Source organism: Ranitomeya imitator, chromosome 4 (assembly GCF_032444005.1).
Source record: "Ranitomeya imitator isolate aRanImi1 chromosome 4, aRanImi1.pri, whole genome shotgun sequence".
NCBI classification, from domain to species: domain Eukaryota; kingdom Metazoa; phylum Chordata; class Amphibia; order Anura; family Dendrobatidae; genus Ranitomeya; species Ranitomeya imitator.
In genome coordinates, this window is record NC_091285.1 from 528158044 (window position 1) to 528179206 (window position 21163).

A 21163-nucleotide genomic window follows, 5' to 3' on the forward strand; every position below is an offset into this window, starting at 1 on the left:
ATCCAGGGAGAAGACCGACCTGTCCCACTGAGACAGAATGGCTTGCTGAAGGGGTCGCGAATGGAATTGGGCGAAGGGAATCGCTTCCAATGTAGCTACCATCCTCCCCAGAACCTTCATGGCCGAACGGAGGGAGGGAGGTCGAGGACCCTGGAGCAAGCGTATGTCCCGACAGAGAGTGGATCTCTTGTCTGTGGGAAGGAAGACTCTGCTCTGACGAGTATCGAAAAGCATGCCCAGAAAGATGATGCGCTGAGAAGGAATAAGGCAGGACTTCTTCCGGTTTACCAGCCACCCGAAACGGGCTAAGGTGTCGAGAACAATGGACAGGCTTTCGTGGGCCTGAGCGAAGGACGGAGCCTTGATGAGGATGTCGTCAAGATATGGAAATAGGACCAGGCCTCTGACTCTCAAGATGGCCATCAGCGCCGCCATGATTTTCGTGAACACTCTTGGCGCGGTTGCGAGACCGAACGGCAGGGCGACGAACTGAAAATGATCTCGTTGCACTGCAAAGCGCAGGAAACGGTGATGTCCGGGAAATATCGGGACATGGAGGTAGGCGTCCTGGATATCTATTGAGCATAGAAACTCCTGAGCCTCCATGGAAGCAATTACTGAACGAAGGGATTCCATCCTGAAGTGTCTCAGGCGAACTCTCCTGTTCAGCAATTTGAGGTCCAGAATGGGACGAACTTTGCCGTCTTTTTTCGGTACCACAAAAAGATTCGAGTAGAAACCCGTGAAGCATTCCTTTTCTGGGACAGGAACGATTACCCCGGATTTGAGCAGAGAAGCGATGGCTGAGAAGAAGCCCGGAACTAGAGCGGGGTCTCTTGGAGGACGGGATTGGAAGAAACGATCCCGAGGTCGGGAAGCGAACTCTATTTTGTATCCCGAGGATACAACTTCCCTGACCCATGCGTCCTCTACTGCGGAAATCCAGACGTCCCTGAAAAGGAGAAGACGGCCGCCCAATCTGGGAGTTGGGCTGGAGTCTTGCCGAGAGTCATGCCGAGGTGGATCTTCCAGTCCTGGGCCTGGAGGATCTACCCTGGGAGAAACGAGGACGCCAGGACGGAGTGGGCCTAAAGGACACCGCCTTCTTCTCTTGACGTGCCTGTGGCCTCTGTTGCTGCTGGGAAAAGGAGTTTGACGCAGCGAAGCGACAAAAAGGCCGAAAAGGACGAAACTGTCGTCTAGGAGGAGGGCGACGAGGCTTAGCCTGGGGGAGAAGAGAACTTGTACCCCCGGTGGCGTCCTTAATTATTTGGTCCAGCTGGGAACCAAAGAGGCGAGAGCCCTGGAAGGGCAGACTAGTGAGGGACTTTTTGGAGGACAAGTCCGCCTGCCAGGCCTTGAGCCAAACGGTCCGGCGGATGGCAACGGCATTGCTGGAAGCTTGAGCCGCACAAGACGCGGCATCCAGGGAGGCGGAAACCAGATATTCACCAGCATGGGAAATCTGGTTGGCAAGTTCCGCTAATTGCGCGGGAGGCGCCCCATCCAGGATACCCCGCCGAAGATCCTTGGCCCATTTTGAGATGGATTTTGAAGCCCAAGTGGACGCAAAAGCTGGACATAGAGCCGCTGAAGCCGCTTCAAAAGCAGATTTCGCGAAGGATTCTATAACTATCGTTAGAATCCTTCAGAGATGCTCCGCCGGACAGAGGAAGCACCGTGTTGGTGGACAGCCTGGAAACAGGGGGGTCCACCGAGGGAGATGCCGTCCAATTGGCGGCAAGTTCTGGAGGAAAAGGATATAACACACCCAGGCGTTTTCCCCTCTGAAAACGCCTAGTGGGGTTCTCTCTCTCTCTGGACACGATTTCCTCGAATTCAGGATGAGGAGCAAAAAATTTTGAAGGTGGTTTGGCCCGTCTGAACGAAACCGCCTGATCTGCGGGTTCCGTAGAGGGATCCTTGATGCCACATGTTTGGTTTATTGCCCCAATGAGGATCTGGACTGTCTCACTCATGGTGGCGATTTGGTTAGGATCCAGCTCCGAAGTATCCTCCGAAGGCGCATCAGATAATGCCTCGCCTGACTCAGGGGAGGAGGATCGGTGGGACACCAACCGCGGGGGAGGGCCGAGCGGCGAGATGGAGCGCGAAGAGGACTCAGACCGACGTTCCTGTCTGGACCTTTTGTGGCTAGTCAAGGAGGGCTCGGGCGGCGGTTCCTGCGACCCGCTGGCCACTGCAGGGGTAACCGATCCAGCGCGGACACTAGGGTTTGAGATACCCGTGTTAAATCGGCCACCGATTGTGACAGAGAGGCGGCCCAGCCTGGGATGGGGGGGATCACTCTCGGGCGGAACAGCCGGGGGATCCTGGGCGGTGGGAACAATCGGGTTGCTGCAGGACTGACACAGCGGGGAGGACTGACCTGAGGGAAGTTTGCTGTTACAGGACGAACATGCAAAGTACGTGACTAAGGCAGAAGATGAAGAGGTAGGGGGACGAGAGCGGCCCCCTTTAGAGGTAGACATTTTTAGGGACCCTGAAGATGCCAGTGGGTTAGGGGACAGTGGGCAGAGGGGGGTGTCAGACTGCAGTGCAGCTACTCACGGACCCGGTCCTGGAAGATGTCCCACTTGTCCTCGGTGGAGAACTTCCCTGAGGTGCTGATTCTGCGATGCTGAGCCACAGAAGATGCGAGTGAAGGAGCGTGGCGCGCTGCGTGAGGCACTGCGAGGGCGGCTGCTGCTGTGAGAAGCGGTGCACACCGGCCGAGGGACCCACGAGGAAGGGGGTGGAGCCAGACGCAGAGGCGCCAGTGGGCAGGGCGCAGTATGTCGGGCGGGAAAAAAGCCCGCCCGCAGAACCGGAAGTGAGGAGCCGAGAAACCGGAAGTAGGCCCCGGCCTAAGCCGGGACCTAAAATAGAGACCGGCGCCGCCGGAGAAGGGAACCGCGGCGCCGGAGCAGTGCGCCGCAGGGACTGAGAAGAGCGGCAGCCTGCCAAGGCTGTCCAGGAAAAACGGAACTGGCGGGGTCGCGGCGCCAGAAGTAGGCCCCGGCAGAAGCCGGGACCTAAATTAGAGGCCGGCGCCGCCGGAAATTCGCGGAGAAACGCGGCGCTGGAGCGCCGCCGGAAAATCGCGGCGCCGGAGCGCCGCCGGAGAATCGCGGCGCCGGAGAATCGCGGCGTCGGAGCGCCGCAGAAAGTAAGTGGCACGGCATCCTGCCAAGGACGCCGTGCAGACACAGGACGCATTGTGGCCCCCGAGCAGAGAGACCGCAGGGGGAAGCGGCGCGGCAGCCTGCTAGGCTGTGACTCTGTAAGGGGCTGTGCGGCTGCAGGGAGAGAACTGCGGCCGCTAAGGAAGAAGAGCTTATGGCTGTCCCTGGGATCCCTCTAAAATAAACGCCATGAGGGAGGACAGGGGAACATCTGGAGAAAAGATCCCGGGGGAATGGAGGGGAAATACTCACCTAAACATCCCACGCCGTTACTAACCTGAGGGGAATGAGACGTCCACGGAGCTGTGATGGACGTCCTCGTCTCCTCCAACCGACAGGCTCTGGTAGGCGAGTGGGTGAGGGACGGAGCCAGGACCGGACTTCTGAGCACGCTTCTGTGCTAGGATCTTGGTCCTGGAGAGGGATCTATGAGGATACGGGGTGGCAGTACACGCCGTACTCATAGTCCGCATTGTGGGAATACAGGTGTGACTGCTCACCCTGTATCCCTCCGGAAAAAACCTGAAAAGAAACGACGCACATTGAGGTAGATAAGGGTCTAATGAAAGACCCGTGTCCACCTCCTACTGACACTAAGCTAAACTGAAGAGTTTAATGCCAGTCGGTGGGGTGTACACTGCAGAGGAGGAGCTAATTTTGTTATTTGCATAGTGTCAGCCTCCTAGTGGCAGCAGCATACACCCATGGTTCCTGTGTCCCCCAATGAGAGGCGATAAAGAAATTCAGATTACCATGATCTGCAGATCCAACTTACCTCCATAAACACCTTCCTGCTCCAAAATCATATCACATGTGTAAAACTATAAAAAAAACAGTAGAAAAATACTTGGCACTTCAATTCAATGATTACAGGATGTGAATTCAGAGACGGAAGATGAGCGGACGGTGCTTACCCTCTGAGGACTAAAAATTATCTTGTACTTCCTGCTTACGCCGGCTTTCTTGTCCGCCTTTACGAGATCTACAGAAGACAAATTAGGCATTTTATGCATCGTTTTTATGTCAGCAGATATCTCTTACTATCCTTAACTTTATGGGTGTTAGTAGCCTATAAATTAGGAGGGGATCTTACATATCAGGTCATTTTGAAGAGAGATATTCATTAAAGACTGGCCAAGAGATTCGTCCGACTCCCCAGTGTCACATGGAGCATTTCTAGAAGTCACCATATCCCCACACAGATAAGGCGCCATTCAGATGTCAGCGTGTCCGGTATGTGTGGTGACAGTTACACACGTAGTCCCATTCAAATGTATAGGGGCGCACATGTCAGTGTTTCCACTAGCAAAACATGTTGACATGTCCATTTTTTGCTGGCAGCACGGTGCAATACGTCCTGCGTACTGATGACACATGGATGATATTCGTGTGTCATCAGTGTGACACATACCGGTGTCTGGGAAAAGCAGTACAGTTAGCGCTGTCCCCAGGCGCCGGGTGCTGAATCCAGCTCTCATCATTGTCGCCCGGACTTCCTCAGATAGTTAAAAAAATTAACATGCACGCCGTTTTTTTCAATTTATTTATTTAATACGTGCGATACACAGACAATAGGATGCTGACTCCGACGCTCATCAGCGTCGTTTGGTCACAAGAAGACCAGGCTACAATGATGACGGTTGTAGGTCGTGTTATTCCCAGGAATCAATCTCTTTCTCTCCGGACCAGCTATTCGGCTCCAGACCGGATTAGCTAGTTGCATCAGTTTTTCACAATTTGTGACGAATCCGTTTTTTTCAAAATTCGCCGGATTGTGCCGTCAAAAAAACTGATGTGTGAAAGCAGCGTTAGTGTGGTCGCATTTTCTTGCATGATAGAATCGTATCACAGGTGTCAATAAGACTTAACCGTTTCACCACCTTGGGATTTTCTGTTTTTGCGTTATCATTTTTTGCTCCCCTTCTTCCCAAAGCAATAACTTCTATTTTATGACTGTGCGAGGGCTTGTTTTTTGCGGGACGAGTTGCAGTTTTGAATGACTCCATTGATTTTACCATATTGTGTACTGGAAAACCGGAAAAAAAATTACAAGTGCGGTGAAATTGCAAAAAAAAGTGCAATGCTACAATTGTTTTTTTTCCTCATGTTCACTAAATGTATAACTGACCTGCAATTGTGATTCTCAACGTCAATACGAGTTTGCAGATACAAAAATAACCTATACATGTTTGGTAAGTGGTGAAAAAAAAAAAAAGGTGCCATTTTTCGGGATCTGGAGCTGGGCGAGATCTTATTATTTTGCACGCCAAGCTGACGTTTTTATTGCTACCATTTTGGAGTAGATAATACGATGTTTTGATCGCCTGTTATTGCATTTTATTGTAATGTTGCAGCAACCAAAACAATTTTCATTTTTTTTTCTCATTACGCCATTTACCGATCAGATTAATTCTTTCTATATTTTGATAGATTAGGCGTTTCAGAACTTAGTGATACTAGAAGTGTGAATTTTTGCATTTTCCTATGGTTTTATTTTTAATGGGGGAGTAAGGGTGGCGAGTTGAACTTTTGCATTTTTTTCTATTTTTAAAAACTTTTTTTTTTTTACTTGCTTCAATAGTCTCCTAAGGGTACGTGTCCACGTTCAGGATGGCCGGCGGTTTGAATGGAGCGGCAAAATCGCTCCGCCCAAAGCTCCGCCCCCTTCTGGGGACGCGATGATGCCGGATGTGTTCATTGCACACATCCGGTATCATCGCACCCCACACACAGGGCCCTGTGTTATACCTTGTGGCGGCGCAGCGTCGCCGCAAGGTAAACGGACATGCTGCGATCTAAAAAGATGCGCCGCATGTCCGGAATCGCACGGCCGCCGAATGCATGTTACCACGCATAGTGGAGACGGGATTTCAGGAAATCCCCTCCACTATGCTGTAACATCTGGACGCTGCGTTTCCTGAACGTGGAAACATACCCTCAGGAGACTTGAAACTGTGATTGTGCTACACATAGCAGGCTACATCATAGGTTGTTGAATGGTTAAAGAGGTTGTCCACTTATTTTACATTAACCTATCCTAAGGATAGGCCATCAATGTCTGATTGTCCCGGGTCCGACACCCCCACCGATCATTACTTTCTCCATCTCCTCCGCAGCGGTGCTGTGATCCTGTCATGCGAGGGCATCAGGGCACAGTAGCATGACACTCGGCTCTGGCGCTGATCAGAAAACACTACAATAAAATGCAGTAACAGGCGATCAAAACATCATATCTACACCAAAATGGTATCAGTAAAAATGTCGTCTCAAAGTAAAAAAATAAGCCATCACACAGCCATAGATCCCAAAAAAATGAAAATATTTCGCATCTCAGAAAATAGCAACAAATACAACCTCTTACATAATAGGTGTTTGGTATCTGCGTACTTGTACTGATCTGGGGAATCATAGTGGCAGATCAATTTTACCATATAGTGAACATGGTAACAAAACACCCCATAAAAATCATGGTGGATTTGTAATTTTTTTGCAGTTTCACCACATTTGGAATTATTTTCCAGTACAAGCACACTATGTGGCAGAATGAATGGTGTTATTCAAAAGTACAACTCGTCCCACATAAAACAAGCTCTCATATGGCTACACGGCTAGAAAAATAAAAAAAAGTTATGGCTCTTGGAAGAAGGGGAAAAAAAACAAAACAAAAAAAATCACCCGGGGTTAAAAGGGTTAAAATCATTTCTGGGGGCAGATTCTCACGCAGATCAATGCCTGGACCATAGTCCTGGATAGCTCATTTACATATAAGAAATACTTGGATTTCCCTGGAATAAGACACCGGGGCTCAGATATCAGGGTATCGTCTTATTCAGCCCCCAATGCTCTACATGCCCATATAGACGGCTCAGGCGGGTTGACCCTACTGACAGATTCCCTTTAAACATATACATAATGAGACCAGGGTTATACTTTTTTGTAGTAAGTGCAGAATATCTACTGAACAACTCTGTGACAATCTGCGTCATCTTCCTGTGTGAATATAGTGCTGTACTTCCAAGTCACAAATGTTCCAAACCTTCAGTCTTCTAGTGCCGTATTTCACAGCACAAGCTCAGTCACATTATTTCTTGGAAAAAAAAGTCAAGTGTTTGATTGGGAGGCAACACAAAAAAAAGAGGTGGTGACTGCAATATGAACATCCATCGGCTGGAAGAAGAAAAATTACTTACTGGTAATATGCTTCACATGTTTGACACGTGGTCTGATTAGAAAGCACAATCTATAGACAGATAGCACCAGAAAAAAGTTATTACAATGTATGGAACAACGATGTTCTGCCATGTCTATCACCATCACAAACATACATAACAGACCAGTCATAAGTAGACTTTAATGACTGGGAAAATCTCTTTTCTCTTTAAGAATTTGATAGAGATGTATGTGTGTGTGTACTTAACCAACACAATGTAACTCCAAGTCAATCACACTTTTGTGAAATCAACCAGTCCAGTTATGAATTGTGAATCAATTTCTCCTGCTGTTGTGCAAATGGAACAGACAACACGTAGAAATGATAGGCAATTATAAAGGAGTGGTTCTGCAGGGGGTGATCACAGACCATTTCTCTGTTCTCATCCTTTTTGGCTGTTATTTTGGTCACTTCTGCATTTTGTCATTGCCCTCGGCAATAGAGGTACTGTGCAGTAGAATAAGGAGGTGTCTACAACCCACACAAGTGGCTCAGGTAGTGCAATTCATCCAGAATGGTACAATACCACGAGCTGTTGCAAGAAGGCTAGCTGTGCCTGTCAGCGTAGTGTCCAGAGCATGGAAGAGATACCAGGAGACAGGCCACTACATTAGGAGACATGGTGCAGGAGGTCATAGGAGAGCAACAAGTAGCAGGACCCTACGCATGCCCAGGAATCCCAGCCCCGCAATGTGAATAAATCAGAAGACACTGCGGGGCGGGATGTCTGGCAGGGCGGCCGCACAGGCGCAGTCAGCTAGATTGCAAATGAGGACAGAGGACGGGCAGCGCTCATTGCGCATGCCCAAGGCATGAGAAAAGAGCGCAGGCGCCGGCTCATTTGAAAACAGCGCTGACGAGGCAGCGCCCGGCGCGCACAGGCCCGGAGTGACGGCTGTGCTGCGTCTGATTAGCAAGGAAAGACTCGCCTCCGGGAACATTTCAAGGTAAGAGGGGGCACATTTTATAAGTGATTATTTCAGCGTGTGCAGGCATCATAACTAAAAGAGCCACCTTGTCAGAATGCAGCATTTGTGCTGCACAAGGTGGCTCTTTTAGTTACAAACGCCTTAGGGGGGGTGACAGGTTCCCTTTAAAGTAAATTCTCTGTCCATTTTCCCAAGTACACACTCAGATGCACAACTGGTGGGTAGCGCTCATGAATGGAGAATCCTAGTATTCTCCTAACAGCTTCATTGCTGCTTATGTACCTGTCCATCTGGAATGCCTCCACTTCATCATTAATAGGTCAATTTTTCTGGAGTTCAAAAACTGCTTGATCACTTCCTTTGTGGACATATTTGCAGATATACTTGATTGATTTCACAGAGTGGCGAGATTCAACATTTATGTGGGCCTGGAAGATTTTTGAGAGCAAAGGGTTGTAAGGCACTACCCACCTGTTGTCAATTTCTATCTCTTGGAGTGATGTTTGAAAACCCGAGTAATAAGGTCATGGTAATTCATTATTTTTTGGCCCGGCAACAGGTGCCCTCCAATTTCCTCACTGACAGGATTGCAAGTAAAGGTGATGAAAAGATCTGGACGGCCATACTTTCTCACATAAGTCATTGCATCCTGTGTGTATTCATGCATGTGTCGTGGGCTTCCAGTGACAGTTGATGGAAGAATAACCATTTTCCCCAACTCTTTTGGATCAGCATCATTTGCAACAGCATCTCTAAGGTGAATATATTCCTCTGCCCTGAGCTTCTTTTGATTTAGTCAGATATATAAAAGACGTTCACTCACAATCTTAAAATACATGTCAACAATAAATTGGTGGAAGAGGTGTTTGCATTTCAAGATGTGATTTTCCTCTGCAAATCTTGTCATGATCCTATATGCATAGAAGTCCATGGCAGACACTTTTCTTCCTGAAGGGTTGCCTGTTTTAGGATCTGTCTGAGGTATTCCAAAATGATAGCCATCCTGTCCCTGCCAAAAGATGATTGGATATTGCAGTGCATCATAGGACCTGTGAGTTTCTGCTACTCATTGCAAACTATTGTTCCTTTTCTGAAGCACAATGTCACGGCTTTGAAAATCATTACCTACAATCAAGATGGCTACCTCATCAAATGTGGGAGCATTGAAACGTCGCTGATGTTCACCTTGTGGTGTTTTGTCAGCTCGAATGACAACCTTGTAATCGTCATTTGACATGCATTCAAGTGCATTCTTGAAAAGTTGAACATATGGATTGTTGGAGTGAAGGAACTGCTGCAAAATAGTGACAATATCAAGGTGAGTGTTAGGAATTAAAGAGCATCTCCGCTGAGCCTCTGCTTCTGCATTTCCCATGAAGAAGAGTTGAAGAAATTGAGGTTCTTCTCCTTGTATTGGAAGCAGTGAGCCAATTGAGTGGTAAACCTGTCCTTGAACTTTAAATGTCGGCATAAATCCTGTTGTAAACATTTCTTCTGCTGCACCAAATGATGTCATTTGAAAGCAGGAGTTGTACTTCTTGATGTTGTCCAAGAAATGCTTTGATATTGTACTGGTACCTGTCATCAGAGACTTTAGGGGGATCTGCTGGTGACAGGAGAGGTGGAAGTTTTATCTTGCCATTTGCACAGCATAAACCTGGCGGTTCATCTTTCTATTTTAGGGCACTGCAGTACATGCAGACCACATCCATTTTTCCTATCTGAACTTTAGGATTATCCTGATAGTTTATGTCTGACTGGTAACAAAAGGCAGCATGTTTCAAATCTCCAACCATTTCCTGTGCCCTGGTGGAAGAAATAGCGATTCTCTTAGTGGCAAGTCGGCCTTCTCTCGGCTGAGATGACTCATTGGCCCTTGAGAAAGCAGCTCTTCTTTTATCTGCAAGCCTCGCTTCCCTCTCCTCAGAAAGTCGATTGGCTCTTGAGGAAGCAGCTCTTGTTCTCTTGTCTGCAAGCCTTGCTTCCCTCTGGGTGATCTTATGTTAATGTATAAATATATGAGGGGACAGTACAAAGACCTTTCTGATGATCTTTTTAATCATAGACCTGAAACAGGGACAGGGGGCATCCTCTACGTTTGGAGGAAAAAAGGTTTAAGCATAATAACAGACGCGGATTCTTTACTGTAAGAGCAGTGAGACTATGGAACTCTCTGCCGTATGATGCTGTAATGAGTGATTCATTACTTAAATTTAAGAGGGGACTGGATACATTTCTGGAAAAGTATAATGTTACAGGGTATATACACTAGATTCCTTGATAGGGCGTTGATCCAGGGAACTAGTCTGATTGCCGCATGTGGAGTCGGGAAGGATTTTTTTTCCCCAAGGTGGAGCTTACTCTTTGCCACATGGGTTTTTTTTTGCCTTCCTCTGGATCAACATGTTAGGGCAAGTTAGGTTAGGCTATGGGTTGAACTAGATGGACTTAAAGTCTTCCTTCAACCTTAATAACTATGTAACTATGAAAGTTCATTGGCCCTTGAGGAAGCAGCTCTTGTTCTCATGTGTGTCAGCCTTGTTTCTTGGTCTTCACATTTTTCATTGGCCCGTAATGCAGCTTTTCTTTTCGCATCAGCTGACATTCGTGCCATGGAATTCCTTTTCTTATGAGGCATTATTGTGGTAAAAATAGTCTGTAACTGGCAGTTTCTATATCCTCTCACATAGAGGTAATGTGACTGACATCAGCCTTTCCACCAACACACCCTAACTGACATGCTATTACCTCACACAAGCTTTGTTATACTGAGAATGTCCTTTGTTGCCTATAATAACTAATCAGAGCTCAGATTAATTAACTGTAGCAAAATAGAAGCAGAGATGTGATTGGTTGCTATTGGCAGCCTGATAAATCCCCAGCCAACAGGAAGCCCTCCCCCGTGGCAGTATATATTAGCTCACACATACACATAATAGACAGGTCATGTAACTGACAGCTGCCGTATTTCCGATATGGTACATTTGTTGCTCTTGTAGTTTGTCGGCTTATTAATCAGATTTTTATTTTTGAAGGATAATACCAGACTTGTGTGTGTTTTAGGGCGAGTTTCATGTGTCACGTTGTGTGTGTTGGGTTGCGTGTGGCGACATGCACGTAGCGACTTTTGTGAGATGAGCTTTGTGTGGCGACATCGGTGTAGCATGTGACAGGTTAATGTAGCAAGTTGTGTGCAGCAAGTTTTGCGCATGGCGAGTTTTGCGCGTGGCGAGTTTTATGTGTGGTGCATTTTGAGTTTGTGGAAGTTTTGTGTGAGGCAACTTTTGCATGTGTTGCAACTTTTGTGCATGTGGCAATTTTTCCGTGTGTGCAAGTTTTGCGTGTGGCGAGTTTTCCATGAGGTGAGTTTTGCACGTGTGGCAAGTTTTGCGTGAGCCTAGCTTTGCATGTGGCAAGTTTTGCATGTGGCGAGTTTTCAGTGGCGACTTTTGTGTTTCGACTTTTATGTGGCGAGGTTGATGTATGTGTGGTGAAATGTGTGCGGAGGGTGGTATATGCGTTCAAGCACGTGGTAGTGTGTGGCGCATGTTGTGTTTGTGTTCATATCCCCGTGTGTGGTGAGTATCCCATGTCGGGGCCCCACCTTAGCAACTGTATGATATATACTCTTTGGCCCCATTGTTCTCATTCTTTAAGTCCCCCTTGCTCACATCTGGCAGCTGTCAATTTGCCTCCAACACTTTTCCTTTCACTCTTTCCCCATTATGTAGATAGGGGCAAAATTGTTTGGTGAATTGGAACGCGCGGGGTTAAAATTCCGCCTCACAACATAGCCTATGACGCTCGCGGGGTCCAGACGTGTGACTGTGCAAACTTTTGTGGCTGTAGCTGTGATAGTGCAGATGCCAATCCCGGACATACACACATACACACACACATTCACCTTAAATATCTATCTATATATAATTGTCTAAGGGGTACTTCCGTCTGTCTGTCTGTAACGGAAATCCCACGTCACTGATTGGTCTCACCAGCTGCCTGTCCTGGCTGCCGCGACCAATCAGCGACGGGCACAGTCAGGCTGAGAATTAGTCTCTCCCTACTTCCGTCCAGTCAGTGCCCGGCACCCGCTCCATACTCCCATCCAGTCGCCGCTCACACAGGGTTAATGCCAGCGTTAACGGACCGCGTTATGACGCGGGTATCGCACTCCGTTAACGCTGCTATGAACCCTGTGTGTCCCCAACTTCTTACTATTGATGCTGCCCATGCAGCATCAATAGTAAAAAAATCTAATGTTAAAAATAATAAAAAAACAAAAAACCTGCTATTCTCACCTTCCGTCGTCCGACGATGCGCTCGCGCCTGCCGCCAGCTTCCGTTCCCAGAGATGCATTGCAAAATTACCCGCAAGACCGCTAAGACATCTGGGTATTTTCGCAATGCATCCTGGAAACGAAAGATGGCGGCAGCCGCGCGCGCATCGGCACAGCTTCGCTGGACCCCGGCAGGTGAGTATATAACTATTTTTTATTTTAATTACACGGTGAGTGGCCAGGCCCGGGCGTAGTGATCTATGTGTACGGTGGCCCCAGCTGTGCGGAGTTGTTGTGTATCATATGAAGCTGTATGGGACTATTTACTTCTATGGCCAGTGTTAGATACTATGTGGGCTGTGCTACATATTACCTGGGCTGTGTTATATATTACGTGGCCTGTGTTACATACTGCGTGGGCTGTGTTATATACTACGTGGGCTGTGTTATATACTACGTGGGCTGTGTTAACGCATCGGGTATTCTACAATATGTATGTATGTATGTATATAGCAGCCACATAGTATATAGCACAGGCCACGTAGTACTCCTATATACTACGTGGCCTGTGCTAAATACCATGTGGCTGCTATATACATACATACATACATACATACATATTCTAGAATACCCGATGCGTTAGAATCGGGCCACCATCTAGTTAGCTATATAAATATATGTCTTAAAGACATTTTTCCCATTTATGAAGATGTGTCCTGCAGGATTAAATTATCAAGACAATCAATTTTTTCAATATACAGTAATCCCGCACCATTAACAAGGTTGTCCACTATTTTAACACTGATAATCAATGTCTGATTGGCCGGGGTCTGACACCTGGCTCCCTGCCGATCAGCCGTTACTGTGAATACTCACTTGCAAAGCTAGCTGTCTTCTGGTAGTAGCCACCGCAAGATAAAACACAGTCACCTCACATTGATTTGAATAGGAGGCAGATGTACAATGCCCTGCCGTGGTCACTACAAGATGGCCAGCTACATAAGTGAGTACTTCCGGCCGGCGGTCGCCGCCAATAACAGCTGATAGGTGGTAGTGTTGGGTGTCGGATCCCGGCCGATCAGACATTGATGACCTATCCTAAGGTAGTGGACAACCTCTTTAATGCACTGTCAGTGTGCGCCTTGCTTTGCTGCTCTCATTTGCCCACCAGGACCCCCCACCAACTCTGAGAAAGGTGATCCCAGAGCATGGAGTTCTAGTGTGCATGCGCAACCTCTGCCCCATTCACATCTAATGGTCTAAGGGAGGTAACAGTTCTGCTAGACCCATAGAAGTAAATGAAACGGTGGTTGTGCATTAATACCATCACTCCATTCAAAGAGGTATGTGTTTTGTGGGATATTATACAATTAAACCTAACATAAAATTCTAAATACAAATAGTAAAGGTTGAAAGACATAATTTTCAGACCCAGAATGGAATTGTGAGCTACAGGGTAACTGTATTTTCAAGTAACTTTTCAGAATGAGCTGAGGTGTGTGTAAATGAGGAATAACACTACATCTGGCCAATATATGACTTGTATCCTGAAGTTTCAACAGATTCCCATCTGTAGACTTTATTTCTAAATTGCAATTGACTCTGAGCTGGTGGGAGAAGACTAGCTGTTGTGATGTCTGCAAAACACTGCACAGGGAGGGATTCCTGCTGTTAAATTCTTAGTTAGCTTACAAAGAGGCAGCAGCAACCTGGAGGAAAATATACGGCAATACTGAGATGTGTAGATTTGAATCCAACTCTGGGATGGGGTAAAAGACTTGTTTGAAAGCTCGGCACAATCTTTCTTTGTCTTTCAGCTCCTCACCCTTCTACTCCCCCAAAAGTATAATAGAAGGTGTAGATTGACACCATCTGTCATCTGTGTTGAGCAAGAAAGAATTCAGATGTTTTTACAGAGTAAATGGTGAGTTCACAAAGCAGGCCAGGGGACTAAGTGGAGAAAGAAGCAGATTCTTCTAATAAAACATATTATAAAGTTACTTATATTCACTTGTGTCAATGACTTATGAATTAATTGAAAGCACAGATCCAATTTAACCCCTTAGTGACCGAGCCAAATTTTTGAAATCTGACCAGTGTCACTTTATGTGGTAATAACTCTGCAACGCTTCAACAAATCCCAGTGATTTTGAGATTGTTTTTTCGTGACACATTATACTTTATGATAATGGTAAATTTTGTTCAACATTTTTTGTGTTTATTTATAAAAAATATCAAAAATTTGAGAAAAATGTTAAAAAATTAGCAATTTTCTAAATTTGAATGATTATCCCTTTAATCCAGATAGTCATACAACAGCAAACCATTAAGAAATAACATTTCCCACATGTCTGCTTTACATCAGCACCATTTGTAAAATGTTATTTTATTTTGTTAGCATTTTAGGAGCTTTAAAAATGTAGCAGCAATTTTTCATTTTTTCAAAGAAATTTACAAAATTTATTTTTTTAGGGACTTATCCATGTTTGAAGTGACTTTAGGGGTCCCATATATTGGGAAACCCACAAACGTGATACTATTTTAAAAACAGCACCCCTAAACATATTGAAAACTGCTGTCAGGTAGTTTATTAACCCTTCAGGTGCTTTACAGGAATTAATGCAAAGTGGTATGACAGAAATGAAAATGTGTATTTTTACCACCTAAATGTTGCTAACTTCTGAACAGATTACTACAGCCGTCAGACTCTAAAGCCGCTATTTGGTCATGAATTGCCATGGCAAACATCAGGACAACAAAATCATGATCTGAGGGCACCAATTGTGACAAAGAAGAAGCCCCCACACACTGTTAACCATTTATAATGATGTAGTCACTATTGACAGCAGCATCTAAGGGGTTAAACAGATTTAGATGGTGCAAATACTGATCGTGGCTGGTGCAGCAAGTTGTCAGCTATAGTGTACAACCGACAGATGCTGGATTGTCAACTGTATGGGGAGGCTATTCTCTTATATGTCAGGTCAGTTAAAAGACGTATTGGCTGTCATTAAGGGGTTAAATTGTTATTTTAAGTATGATGACATGAGATTCACACGGCATTTCAGAGAAAACAGGTGTAAAAAGCCATTCCAGGACCATGCATCTTAAGGTACCTTCACACTAAATGACGCTGCAGCGATCCAGACAACGATCCGGATCGCTGCAGCGTCGCTGTTTGGTCGCTGGAGAGTTGTCACACAGACCGCTCTCCAGCGACCAACGATGCCGGTAACCAGGGTAAACATCGGGTTACTAAGCGCAGGGCCGCGCTTAGTAACCCGATGTTTACCCTGGTTACCATCCTAAAAGTAAAAAAAACAAACGCTACATACTTACCTACCACTGTCTGTCCCCGGCGCTTTGCTTCTCTGCTCTGGCTGTGAGCGCCGGGCAGCCGGAAAGCAGAGCGGTGACGTCACCGCTCTGCTTTCCGGCCGCTGTGCTCACAGCCAGAGCAGAGAAGCAGAGCGCCGGGGACAGACAGCGGTAGGTAAGTATGTAGCGTTTGTTTTTTTTACTTTTAGGATGGTAACCAGGGTAAACATCGGGTTACTAAGCGCGGCCCTGCGCTTAGTAACCCGATGTTTACCCTGGTTACCAGCGAAGACATCACTGAATCGGTGTCACACACGCCGATTCAGCGATGTCAGCGGGAGAGCCAGCGACCAAAGAAAGGTCTGGCCCTCTAGCCCCGACCAACGACATCACAGCAGGATTCTGATCGCTGCTGCCTGTCAAACTAAACGATATCGCTAGCCAGGACGCTGCAACGTCACGGATTGCTAGCGATATCGTTTAGTGTGAAGGTACCTTTAGACGACCCATCCTAGAGGCCAATCCCTAGCGACCTCTCTCCGTACTGCTTCAAAAGACTGACTAGTCTCTCCCCACACACACATTAGGATAGACCTGTTAGTATAGGGGAGTGGGGCGAGAAGAAGCCGCCAGGGACCAGCATCTCGGCATATGACATCTATTGGCACATCTCAACTAGTCATCCTAGCCGCATCACTCCCTCTCGTTTTTAAACGTATGTTTTGTGGGAGACATTGCAAAGTTTCAGACTAATGCCATGGTCACACTATTAGTATTTTAATCATTATTTGTAAGTATTTGCGGTGTTGGGGTTAAGGTGGTGTTGGGGTTATGGTTGTGGTTAAAGTTGGGATTAGGGTTTCAGTTAGAAGTAGGAGGTTTCCACTGTTTGGGCACATCAGGGGATCTCCAAACGCGACATGGCGCCTGCCATCTATTTCAGACAATTTTGTGTTAAAAAAGTCAAACGGTGCTCCCTCCCTTCTGAGCCCTGCCATGCACCCAAACAGTGGCTTTCCTCCACGTACAGGGTATCAGCGTAATCAGGAGAAATTGCACAACAAATGTTGTGGTCCATTTTCTCCTGATACCCATGTGAAAACAAAAAGGTTTGGATCTAAAGTAAATTTTTTGTGAAGAAAGTTAAATGTTAATTTTTTCCTTCCAAATTGCTTTAGTTCTCGTGAAGCACCTGAAGGATTAATAAACTTCTTGAATGTGGTTTTGAGCACCTTGAGGGGTGCAGTTTTTAGAATCGTGTCACTTCTGGGTATTTTCTGTGATATTGACCCTCCAAACTGACTTCAAATATGATGTGGTCCCTAAAAAAATCTTTTTGTAAATTTTGTTGGAAAAACGAGAAATCGCTGGTCAACTTTTAACCCTAATAACTTCCTAACAAAAAAAAAAAAAAAATGACGTTTCCAAAATTGTGCTAATGTAAAGTAGACATGTGGGAAATGTTATTTATTAACTATTTTGTTATGAGTCTCTAATTTAAGGGCACAAAAATTAAAAGTTTGAAAATTGCAAAATTTTCAACGTTTTTGCCAAATCTCAGTTTTTTTCATAACTAAACGCATCTCAAAACGAAGAAATTTTACCACTACCATGAAGTACAATATGTCACGAAAAAACAATATCAGAATCAGTTGAAGTGGGCAGAGCTATGAACACATAAAGTAACAGTGGTCAGAATTGTAAAATTTAGCTTGGTCATTAAGGTGGAAATTGGCTCGGTCACTAAAGGGTTAAAATACTGACCAAATACTGAGCGTGTTAAAGTGGTGTAAAAACATACCCAAATGCAATAATGCAGCTAGTGTCTGTTCACACCGACTGATTGGGCAACATACATCTGATGTCAGGTTCCTTTTAAAACCAGGACTTTTCTCATCAGATTTAATATCTGCTGTGGTAGTATCTACTAATTATATTCTTAGTATTACAGAAAAAACAGCATTAACCCTTGTCAGGCTGCATAATTTTACAACCTTAACAGGCTGCATAGGTACAATTGTACCTTCACATATACCTCCACTGTGGGAAGACTTTACTTGGTTTCAGAAACTAAAGTTCATTCAGCTACAAATGTTATGCTGATATCTATTGTTCAGTGTTGTTACTGGTCACCAGGGATTCAAGCTTCAGGAGGCTAATTTGCATATTCCAGGTGCCTTCTGGGAGAAGCGAAGTCTCCCTAAGCTAGAAGATCGTTGGGTACAGCCGGGACCAGCTGCTTCGAAAGCATCACCAAACCAGGGATTCAAGCTTCAGGAGGCTAATTTGCATATTCCAGGTGCCTTCTGGGAGAAGCGAAGTCTCCCTAAGCTAGAAGATCGTTGGGTACAGCCGGGACCAGCTGCTTCGAAAGCATCACCAAACCAGGGATTCAAGCTTCAGGAGGCTAATTTGCATATTCCAGGTGCCTTCTGGGAGAAGCGAAGTCTCCCTAAGCTAGAAGATCGTTGGGTACAGCCGGGACCAGCTGCTTCGAAAGCATCACCAAACCAGGGATTCAAGCTTCAGGAGGCTAATTTGCATATTCCAGGTGCCTTCTGGGAGAAGCGAAGTCTCCCTAAGCTAGAAGATCGTTGGGTACAGCCGGGACCAGCTGCTTCGAAAGCATCACCAAACCAGGGATTCAAGCTTCAGGAGGCTAATTTGCATATTCCAGGTGCCTTCTGGGAGAAGCGAAGTCTCCCTAAGCTAGAAGATCGTTGGGTACAGCCGGGACCAGCTGCTTCGAAAGCATCACCAAACCAGGGATTCAAGCTTCAGGAGGCTAATTTGCATATTCCAGGTGCCTTCTGGGAGAAGCGAAGTCTCCCTAAGCTAGAAGATCGTTGGGTACAGCCGGGACCAGCTGCTTCGAAAGCATCACCAAACCAGGGATTCAAGCTTCAGGAGGCTAATTTGCATATTCCAGGTGCCTTCTGGGAGAAGCGAAGTCTCCCTAAGCTAGAAGATCGTTGGGTACAGCCGGGACCAGCTGCTTCGAAAGCATCACCAAACCAGGGATTCAAGCTTCAGGAGGCTAATTTGCATATTCCAGGTGCCTTCTGGGAGAAGCGAAGTCTCCCTAAGCTAGAAGATCGTTGGGTACAGCCGGGACCAGCTGCTTCGAAAGCATCACCAAACCAGGGATTCAAGCTTCAGGAGGCTAATTTGCATATTCCAGGTGCCTTCTGGGAGAAGCGAAGTCTCCCTAAGCTAGAAGATCGTTGGGTACAGCCGGGACCAGCTGCTTCGAAAGCATCACCAAACCAGGGATTCAAGCTTCAGGAGGCTAATTTGCATATTCCAGGTGCCTTCTGGGAGAAGCGAAGTCTCCCTAAGCTAGAAGATCGTTGGGTACAGCCGGGACCAGCTGCTTCGAAAGCATCACCAAACCAGGGATTCAAGCTTCAGGAGGCTAATTTGCATATTCCAGGTGCCTTCTGGGAGAAGCGAAGTCTCCCTAAGCTAGAAGATCGTTGGGTACAGCCGGGACCAGCTGCTTCGAAAGCATCACCAAACCGCGCGCCTTACGGCGCGCGAATTTTTGCCTGTAGGACATTATTGCAAGAGAGCTTGGCTGAGTAGATTACACAAGAAGGAAAACACACAGCAAGTCAGCAGGATCTAGGAGCAACATGGCAGATGTGACAACCTACATGGTGAGCTGCAGCATGTGCTACATGTTCACAGATCGACCAGAAGAAGAATCCAATTTCACCTGTCAGAAGTGTAGACTAGTGGCCCTTTTAGAAGAAAAGGTGCGGGGTCTGGAAGAAAGAATAGCAACTTTGAAACTCATCAAAGAGAATGAAGACTTTCTAGACAGAACAGAAGCATCTCTACTGGTCACAGAAGGTGAAAAAAGTGTCAGAGAACCTCCAAAAGCAGATGAGTGGAAGCATGTGACCAAAAGAAGCAAGAAGACCATGGAGAAATCACCAACCACACAACTGAAGAACCGATATCAAATCTTTGTAGAGGATGAAGATGGCACACCTAAGAATGAAGCAATACCAGCAAGCAAAAAAGAAAAGGGCACACAGCAACAAGTGACAGCAAAAAGTACAGCCAAGAAGCAACGAAGAGTGGTGGTGGTGGGAGACTCACTACTGAGAGGCACAGAAGCAGCCATCTGCAGACCGGACATAACTGCAAGAGAAGTATGCTGCCTTCCAGGTGCGATGATCAAGGATGTGACCGATAGGATACCAAAGCTCTTCAGCTCCAAGGACGTCCACCCATTTCTTCTGATACATGTTGGCACCAATGACACGGCAAGGAAGGACCTACCGACAATCTGCAAGGACTTTGAAGAGTTGGGGAAGAAAGTAAAGGAACTGGATGCACAGGTAGTTTTTTCTTCTATCCTTCCAGTAGACGGGCATGGCACCAGGAGATGGAACAGGATCCTTGATGCAAACAACTGGCTAAGACGATGGTGCAGACAACAAGGATTCGGATTCCTGGACCACGGTGTGAATTACTGGTATGATGGACTCCTCGCCAGAGACGGACTACACCTCAACAAACCTGGGAAACACACATTCGCCAGAAGACTCGCTACACTCATCAGGAGGGCGTTAAACTAGAAGAAGAGGGGACGGGAAGAAAAACATTAGACTCGAACAAAGACGACCCAGGAAAACATACTCTGAAGGGAGGTAAGAACATTTCTAAAACAATCCACAGTGAGGAGATTGGAACAAAACAAAATCCTCTAAACTGCATGCTCGCAAACGCCAGAAGCCTGACAAACAAGATGGAAGAACTAGAAGCAGAAATATCTACAGGTAACTTTGACATAGTGGGAATAACCGAGACATGGTTAGATGAAAGCTATGACTGGGCAGTCAACTTACAGGGTTACAGTCTGTTTAGAAAGGATCGTAAAAATCGGAGAGGAGGAGGGGTTTGTCTCTATGTAAAGTCTTGTCTAAAGTCCACTTTAAGGGAGGATATTAGCGAAGGGAATGAGGATGTCGAGTCCATATGGGTTCAAATTCATGGAGGGAAAAATGGTAACAAAATTCTCATTGGGGTCTGTTACAAACCCCCAAATATAACAGAAAGCATGGAAAGTCTACTTCTAAAGCAGATAGATGAAGCTGCAACCCATAATGAGGTCCTGGTTATGGGGGACTTTAACTACCCGGATATTAACTGGGAAACAGAAACCTGTGAAACCCATAAAGGCAACAGGTTTCTGCTAATAACCAAGAAAAATTATCTTTCACAATTGGTGCA

General features: G+C 46.2%; 1 protein-coding gene across 1 annotated transcript in view; it reads right to left on the reverse strand.

The window, feature by feature from the left end:
- VPS33B (VPS33B late endosome and lysosome associated) overlaps window positions 1-21163 on the reverse strand; it is a 121728-nt gene that overhangs the window by 65385 nt on the left and 35180 nt on the right. Inside the window, exons 5-7 of the mRNA XM_069766166.1 lie at window positions 7376-7425; window positions 4100-4167; window positions 3961-4006 (exon numbers count right to left, since the gene is read on the reverse strand). Of these exons, the coding sequence (XP_069622267.1) occupies window positions 3961-4006; window positions 4100-4167; window positions 7376-7425 (164 nt within the window). The remainder of the gene's footprint in view (window positions 1-3960; window positions 4007-4099; window positions 4168-7375; window positions 7426-21163) is intronic.